This window comes from Apaloderma vittatum, unplaced genomic scaffold (genome assembly GCF_000703405.1).
Source record: "Apaloderma vittatum isolate BGI_N311 unplaced genomic scaffold, ASM70340v1 scaffold4022, whole genome shotgun sequence".
Taxonomy (NCBI): domain Eukaryota; kingdom Metazoa; phylum Chordata; class Aves; order Trogoniformes; family Trogonidae; genus Apaloderma; species Apaloderma vittatum.
Genome location: NW_009702892.1, coordinates 1072 through 9969, shown reverse-complemented (window position 1 = coordinate 9969; position 8898 = coordinate 1072). Strand labels below are relative to the sequence as shown.

Sequence of the window (8898 nt, the reverse complement as noted above, 5' to 3'; positions counted from 1 at the left end):
GTTGTGGGGGACTGTGTCAAAGGCCTTGCAGAAGTCCAGAGAGATGACATCCACTGCTCTTCCCTTGCCCACTGATCAGTCACTCCATTGTAGAAAGCCAGGAGGTTGGTCAGGCAGGACCTGCCCTTGGTGGAGCCATGCTGGCTGCCTTGGATCGCCTCCCTGTCCTCCATGTGCCTTAGCAGAGCTTCTAGGAGGATCTGTTCTGTGATCTTCCCAGGCACAGAGGCGAGGCTGACAGGTCTCCCCAGGGTCTTTCTACCCTTTTTAAAGAGGATTGTAGCGTTTCCCTTCTCCAAGTCCCCATGGACTTCACCTGACTGCCATGATCTTTCAAATATCATGGAGAGTGGCTTGGCGATTCCATCAGCCAGTTCTCTCGGGACTCTGGGATGTGTCCCATCAGGTCCCATAGACTTGTGTATGTTCAGGTTCCTCAAGTGGTCTCAAACCTTGTCTTCACCTACTTTGTCCCCTTGTTCCCCATCTTGTGATCCTTCGACTTGGGAGGTGTGAGGCAAGAGGTTGCCAGTGAAGACAGGCAGAAAAGTAAATGAGAACCTCAGCCTTCTCCTCATCTGTTGTTACTAGCTTGCCATTCTTGCTCATCAGGAGGGTTAAATTTTCTTTACCTTTCCTTTTCCGGTTGGTATGCCTACAGAAGCTGCTCTTGTTATTCTTTGCATCCCTTGTCACGTTTAGCTCCAGCTGTGCCTTGGCCTTCCTGACCTCATTACTCTCCTAGTCCAGCAAAAATCGTTTATTGTTTACCTAAATGGAGGGAACTTTAAAGAGCAAATGTAACTAGAAACTTACTTTGCATCAATTTTTGAAAATGCTGATGTTCCATTACTTAAATATGAATATTTTGCACATGGCTGTGCTTAATATTTCTGAATTACCATGTGCCATTTGCAAATAATGTTGGTACTTAATGACAGAAGAAAATATTCCTTCATTCTTTTTCACTTTTTCTAACAGGAGCTTCTAAAAATAAGAATGACAAGTGTATGTTCTTGCTGTATATTGAAGCAAATTCTGTCAGCAACAGTAAAGGACAAAAACCAAAGAATTTTGATGATGAGACTTTTCAAAGATCATTCATGGAGTTTTCACTTAAAGATCTTTATGCTGTTCAAGAAATTCAAGCTGAGGAAAATCTGTTCAGGCTCATTGTGAAGTAAGTTGCGTCAGGCCTGGGCTGGGTCTAGGATTACACTTCTGAGCCTGCACGACTGCCTTCAGACAAACTTGACAGCTATGAAATGTCTAAAGCTTGTGCAAGAGATCCACAGAGACCTAACAAACCTGTTAGGCAGGGGACTTGGGAGGAAGTGAAAGCATTGTAGTGGGGATATTAGGACTTTGAGAGGGATTTAAGGAAGTTAAAAGTAGTTTAGCTCAACCCTGAAACAGAAAGCTATGGGTTAAAAAAGCAATTAATTAATTTTGCTCCTCGCTGGGTAAATTCAGCTCATGAGTACTGTTTTGTTCTCCACTCTGCTCTCCTGCAACAGAGGAAAGAGGTGCAAGAACAGAGTGCAAGGGTGTGAAAGACCCTCAATTCGGACCGAAAAGTACTCCTCTAGCTGAAACATCTCTCAGGCCCTCCCAGTAGAGTCAAAGAACAGGAAACTAGCACCTTTAAAAGCAGAGTTACTTGACTAAGATAGGAATGGATGCACAAACCACTGGGAGACTGATTCTCCTCTATGTGAACTCATACGAAAGGCTTTTCTTGTTGCAAGTATATCTGGTTGTCTGAAAATGTAAAAAAAAAAATGATGCTGCTGATTTAAACTGATTCTGTTAGAAATTTAGCAACAGCTCACCAGAAGTTTTACATGTTTACAGAGATTTTTCTGTGCCAGGAGAGACAGAGCAAGCGATTATTTCATAGTAATACAAGATTTGTATTCTCCTGATGTTATTATGTTCTTTGTTTTTCAGCTCTCTTTGTCCTGCAATCTATGGCCACGAGGTAAGTAATTAAACACCTGTGGCTGAAACTTCAGTTTGAAGTGTTTATGCCGCAGTAAAGTCCTAACGTATGTCTAAAGCTTATCTAGGGTGAGGAAGAGGGACACATACTGTGTTTACAGGTGAGTGTGGCTCACAGTCACCTTCAGTGACGAGGAGGTGGCAGCCCTATACTCTTTAAGTTCAGCCATCCAGAGTGAAAGGGTTATCACAGCCGATTTTAGGGAGCTTTCAGCATTGGTCACCGTGATCAAATAGTTATTAGTGTTGGTATATACCACTACAGGTTGTAAAGGCAGGTTTGGTCCTGGCGTTATTTGGAGGATGTCAGAAGTTTGTGGATGACAAGAACAGAATCCCGGTGAGAGGAGATCCACATGTTCTGATCGTTGGAGATCCAGGATTAGGGAAAAGTCAAATGTTGCAAGTATGGATTGATTTATTCCTATTGTCTGGTTGTATTTTACTCAAATTTCTTTTTATCTTGACTTCCTGTAAGCATGGTAGGATAGCTGTACTAAGACCAAAGGGTTGCTTGAGCTTGGCTGGAGTTATCTTTTCACGTAGGATGCCTCAAATACAGGGTGGTACCCACGGGGCTCCTCTGCTGCCCTTTCCTTCCAGGGAGCCTTGCAGGAGGGATCAGGCCTCTTAAAACACTCACCAGTGCAGGTATACTGGGTCAAGTCTCTGGGCTTTCAAGTATTGGCTTGCTGTCTCGCCCTTATTATATAGCTTTGTTGTTTATTTGCTGTCTTTTTTTAACCAATCCTTTTCCCTGTGGGAAGTTTCACTCTTTTTTTTCCTATCTTCTTTTAGCGGATCCACTGTCAGATAAAGCATGCTCTTGGAACTAACGTGACTTCAGATACCTCAGCTCTCACTTTCTGTGAGGGATACTTCCATTCTCTTACCCTATTCCCGTGTTGCTAGCATAGGTCTTGGCTCTTTGGGAGAGGCACCTGTTGCTGCATTTGGGTTTTAATCTTGGTGTGCATTTCTGCATGACTGTGATCAAATCAGTTAGTAATACAATTTTTTTTTTTCATTTTAAACTGAATGTGTTGAAATGCTTAGGCACAGCCACAAGTTTTGTGGCCAAAGTTATTCCTGCTTTTTTGCTAAAGTATGTCTCTTGGGGTTGCGATGAGTTACAACTTCACTGTTGGGCCACGTTAAGTAGAAAAAAACAAATGTGGATTTACTTTGAATTGTTTCTGTAGATTAAGATTATAAAATTCTTCACCTTGAGGAGGGAAAAAGTATTTTTCTCTTCTAGGCAGTATGTAATGTTGCTCCTCGAGGTGTGTATGTTTGTGGTAATACTTCCACCAGCTCTGGCCTGACTGTTACACTGTCTCGAGATGGTGCTTCTGGAGATTTTGCTTTGGAAGCTGGTGCTTTAGTGCTTGGAGATCAAGGTAATACATGTGATGCTCCAGGTTTTGTATGAGTGTACATGGGGGATGGGGGTGTGTATGCTACTGAGTCTAAGATTAACTACAGTCCTTGCATAACTGTGAACTAAAAATTTAAATCTGAAGCGTGAATTAGCTTCCCACACCTTGGGAAGTTCCAGGTTTCTCCAGTGACTTCTCTGGAGGTGTTTCCTGCTTTCCTTGGGCTTAGGAAGTGTATGAAGCTGGAGTTCTGCAATTCACACACCAGCCTTACTTAATGGGTTAAAGAACTGGAGTTTCCTAGTTGAGAAATTTCTGACTTAAGTGCAGATGCTGAACTAATTTTAAAAAACAGGTGGTTTGTGATGTTTGTCGTCTATTTCTGTTTTTAAAAGCCTTGGTTGTCATCTTAATGTGTAGTCAAGACGCTGCTTCTGCAACCAGGGCAGCTCCATAATGGTTCAGCTGAAACACCGTGAAATGAAAACAAACCTTTCTGAAATGGAGACTTGATCTTCTGCAGCCCCTAGTACTCTAGGCTGGACTTCTGATGTAGCACTGGACTGTAGCATACATGTCCATCGGTTAATGTCTTTTCTAACAAGTCTTCATCCTGTGTTAATTGCTTCCAGGAATTTGTGGAATAGATGAATTCGATAAGATGGGAAACCAGCATCAGGCTTTGTTGGAAGCCATGGAACAGCAAAGCATCAGTCTTGCCAAGGCTGGCATCGTCTGCAGTTTGCCAGCTCGGACGTCTATTGTTGCTGCAGCAAACCCAGTTGGAGGACATTACAACAAAGCCAAAACGGTGTCTGAGAACTTGAAGTGAGCACTCGCTGAAATGCTGCTTGTGTAGTTCATGCTCAGTAGTGGATGCTTCTGGCAGTCTTGTGGCTTGTATATAATTGCTTTCTAGTTTCCTGGAGCTTGAATACAAACTTACTCTAATAATTTTTAATGGCTTTTGAGAGAGAAATTGCTGTTCTGCTTTACTCTGAATGAATGGGACAGGATTTTTTAAGTGTCCTTGAAGTGGAGTGGCATTGCTTTAATTTTTCCAGTTCTTTATGAGCACTGTTTGGTTTTCTTGTCTTAACTCTAGGATGGGGAGTGCTTTACTGTCGAGATTTGATCTAGTTTTCATTTTGCTGGACACCCCAAATGAAGATCATGATCACTTGCTGTCTGAGCACGTAATGGCAATCCGAGCTGGAAAGCAGGCAGCACGCAGCAGCGCTGTTGTGACTTGTACCAAGGACCGCTCTGTCCTTGAAGTTGTTTCAGATCAACCGCTGCTTGAAAGACTAAAGGTAGGACTTGTCCTGTGACTGGTGCTGTGCCCCTTCTTGTGGTGTTTCTTGCATTGGGACACAGGAACCCTGACCTGCTGGATATTCTCAGTCTCCCACTCCCATACTTCTCGTGATAATTGGCGATGAACTGGAGAGTAAGGATTTAAGGCTCCAGCCACCAGTTTCTGCCAATTGTCTATTGTAGCTAACATTGCCCACCCTGCTGGAGCTGTTAAAGGTGTGTCTCAAGCCATCTTCGTCTTGACACAGAAGAGAATTTATTAGCTGAGCTGGTTTTTATTTTGGTTGCAGTAGTGGGAAGACACTTTGCCTGAGATACATCAAAGCAAATTGCTGTGTTTTATATTCCAGTAAAGAGCCACAGAACTAGACCAGATATAATAATTTGATACAACATGATGTGCTGTGAAGTATCGAGTCTGAGTAAAGCAATGTGTAAACAGATCCTTGGGTATCTGCAACTCATGGCAGATTTGGGGATTATAGGAGAGGAAACATTTCTCACTAAGCTTAAGTGATCAGTTTGAGGGCTGTTTCTGCCATGCCAGGTCTTAGGAGAAATATCCCCTACTGGAGCCAGACACTTTTGGAAATGGGATATCAATAGTGATGGTTTAATCTTCTGCAGAGCTATAGCTTATAACAACTGGGAAATTTGATTTTCTCTTTTTGAGAAAGAATTATTGATATAGTTAAATCATATTTGGCACTTCTTATCTTTGGCTGCTTTTCATAAAATAGCCAGTTGTGTTTAATTACATGTCTAAGCATAATTTATGGATTTCTTAAGTAGATGGTTCATATATGAAGCACTAAAACCCTTTATTTACAGTGATGATTTCACCAGATAAAGCATGGCAAATAAATGTGTTAAAACTTGTATTGCACAAGGCTCTGACAGACAGAAACCTAACCTCTTTGCAATTGGGTTAGATCTTACCAGGCGAAAACTTTGATCCCATTCCACATCAGTTGCTGAGGAAGTATGTCGGATATGCTCGGCAGTATGTGTGCCCAAATCTATCTCCAGAAGCTGCTCAGGTCCTCCAGGAATTCTACCTTGAGCTCCGTAAACAGAACCAAGGAGCAGACAGCACACCAATTACCACGAGGCAGTTAGAATCACTTATTCGACTTACGGAGGTAAATGCAAGCTGTAATACTTAAGGGATTGAAAGCAAAGAGATTATTCCTAAATTACCACTGATATCCTATGAAAAAAAAAAAATTTAAAAATTGAGAATGCAGGAGACTTATGAGTGCTTATGAAATAATGTTTCTTAAAGCCTCTTGTAAAGTAAAACATCCTTGAGAGAGTGGAAAGAGAATCTATGACATTCTCCCAAAAGGAGGAAAAAGTAGGTGCAGGCAGGCACCAGCTGTTGCATGTCTTGAGAACTGCTGCTGTTTTCCCTAATGCTATGCCTTAATAACACTAGTTGTGATCTGCTCCTTCCAAAGAACAAGTAAACTCCAAGCTATGGCCTAATAATGCAAGTATGCAGAAGGTGACATTGAAATGCTGTAGAAAAAATAGAGGAATCTTCCTCTAAATCCTGTAGGCCCAGGTTCCATTGCTGCTCCTAAAAATGTATGCTTGTGGTAGAGCAATTGTAGCCTTCTTTCATATCAGCAAAGTATCTTAAATATACTTTTGTGGGTTTTTGTTTTGTTTTGTTTTAAGGCACGATCAAGGCTGGAATTAAGGGAGAAATCTACAAAGGAAGATGCTGAGGATGTGATAGAAATAATGAAGTATAGGTAATACATGCTGCTTCAGAAATAAATAAAGCATCACAGTGCTATTAATTCAGAATTTGTTTTTAAATGTATGTACACAAACACAATGAAGAAATTACTTTATGAAGTTCTAGGCCCGTGATACCAACATTCAGATTTGTTAGCTCTTTAAAACTGATAGCAACCCTACATTGAATATGATGGCTTGAGCATTTGAGTTGTATCACTGTAGCAGTTATATGTATTTGTGCACAGTAACTTAGACACAAGGTGCTGCCAAAGGCTTTTTTTTCCTCTTATGTGATTAGTTTCTATTGTTGCAGTTGAACAATTTAAGTTTAAAAGCGATTTGGACAGATGCTTAGTCTAAGTCCCCTAAAAAGTGGCTTTTTACTATAGGATGGTTTCCTATGTGGGTTCTGACAGCTTTCTGAAGAAGTTATGTTTCAGGAAGCAAATTCAGGTACTCTTGCTTTTACCTCCTGATCTTTACCTCTTGATCTTTACAAATATATTTTTAGCATGCTGGGAACCTACTCCGATGAGTTTGGAAAACTGGACTTTGAACGCTCACAGCATGGGTCTGGGATGAGCAATCGGTCACAAGCAAAAAGATTTGTTTCTGCCCTTAATGGTATTGCAGAGAGAACTTACAACAATCTCTTTGACTTGCAACAGCTTCGACAGATAGCGAAGGAGCTACAAATTCGAGTAAGTTTGGAAATCAAGCATTTCAACAAACTGCAAGACCAGTCGAAATTATTTACTGAAAAATACCAAGTGGAAAAGATGCACCTGTTGTGCCTCTCTGCAGTGAATGGAAATAAGCAGTGCTTGCTGCTTTCAAGGCTGATCACTCTTCCTGAGTTGCCTTTGATTTACTGATCTTCCCTAGCTGTTAACAACACCTTGCACTAGTAAGGGTTGGTTCGGCTTCTGCAGCTGGCCCTTAAGAAGATTCTGCTTTGTTTTGTGAAAGGCAGTTCTGGTGGCAGGATGCTTCACCTCCTCTGGCTCCCCAGGGGACACAGACCTAGTTTAATTCCTAAGTTTAGGCTGTTCTATTTCAGCACTGCTGTGATACTTTGTGTGGCCTTCTCTGATCCAACTATGCCTCTTGGGTTTTCACTCCTGCTTCAAGTGTCCTAATATTGTATCCTGACAGGAACATCATGTGGGATACATGGCCACAGATGTTTTATCCTGTAACTGATTTGCACGCTGTACTGGAGGAGTTCAGCCAAACAAAAATATCGATAGCTAATTCTGCTTTTTTTGCTTCATGATACAAAGCTTTAAATGCCAATTTAAAACTTAGAACTGTATGTCAGATTAGAAAGTGAAAAGTAGTGACAATTAATTTGATACAGAGACTGGTTCAATAGGCTTGTCTCTTAAATACAGAGGTGCTTAAATTGCAGAGGTGCTGAGTGGCCTGGTCTTGGCCAGAGGTGGGTCTGACTTTTACCTGGGGCTGGGGAAGGCTCTCGACATTTTGCAAGAGTCATCCCCGAGAGCACCCTGCGTGTTGCTTCCAAAAACGCCACCAGACTCAAACCCGTGACACTAAGCTTTTCTTTTCACTAAGTTCTTTTAAACTGTTTATGGTGCTTTTTGTCAGATAAAATGTCACTGTCCTAATTTGATATTTATTTTTGTCTTTTCCCAGGTGTCCGATTTTGAAAGCTTTATTGGATCCCTAAATGATCAAGGCTATCTTTTGAAAAAAGGTCCAAGAGTTTATCAGCTTCAGACTATGTGAAGAGCCACCATGATAAACTTCCTTGAGACAAAATCACCACATCTGGAATGGACTGAGGGACGCGCAGCAGTGAAGCCTGCTGGACCGCAGCCTAGCGCAGCAGGCAGTGCCGGGCTGGCACTGCGACTGTAGGGCAAACTGACGTGTGGTGTCGCGGTGTCACTCACCCTATAGGACTGCTACTCCCAAATCAGACTGCGTAAGACTAGCAATACCTCATCATCCTTGAGGAGTGGGAAGTGTTATTCTGTATCGACATTATTACAGTGCAATAGCAGATTTTGCTTCTAAACCTTGTGATGTTGGTGCCACAATTTTAAAACCAGGTTATCTTTCATGAGGATATGATGAGGTGTGGTTTTAGCATTATAGTTAATTTGAGGGATTTAAGGTATAGAAACGTTTCTAGAAAGCTGGGGACCTTCGTGGTGAGACAACACAGTTTTGTAGCTGTAAAAAATGATACCTTATTGAAACAGACTTAATTTTCTGCTTTGCAGCTCCGAATTTGTTGGTCTTTGTAGCTGAGATTATTTGAAAGGCAAGTCTCATTTAAGAAAATACCCTCATTACAATAATAAATTTGTAAAACAGGGATTGGATTTTTTTGTCTTTCATTGAATTTCATATATGAGAAATCTGGGATTTATTCAAGAATGTTGTATGCTAACAGTGAAGGCTGGTGTGGGTGTTAATGGCC

General features: G+C 41.5%; 1 protein-coding gene across 1 annotated transcript in view; it reads left to right on the top strand.

The window, feature by feature from the left end:
• MCM8 (minichromosome maintenance complex component 8) overlaps positions 1-8300 on the top strand; it is a gene marked incomplete at its 5' end in the record, with an annotated part of 10329 nt that extends 2029 nt beyond the window's left edge. Inside the window, 10 exons of the mRNA XM_009864386.1 lie at positions 982-1180; positions 1951-1981; positions 2267-2407; positions 3260-3401; positions 4013-4208; positions 4486-4693; positions 5630-5839; positions 6381-6457; positions 6958-7147; positions 8106-8300. Of these exons, the coding sequence (XP_009862688.1) occupies positions 982-1180; positions 1951-1981; positions 2267-2407; positions 3260-3401; positions 4013-4208; positions 4486-4693; positions 5630-5839; positions 6381-6457; positions 6958-7147; positions 8106-8198 (1487 nt within the window). The remainder of the gene's footprint in view (positions 1-981; positions 1181-1950; positions 1982-2266; positions 2408-3259; positions 3402-4012; positions 4209-4485; positions 4694-5629; positions 5840-6380; positions 6458-6957; positions 7148-8105) is intronic.
• Positions 8301-8898: the final 598 nt, after the last annotated feature.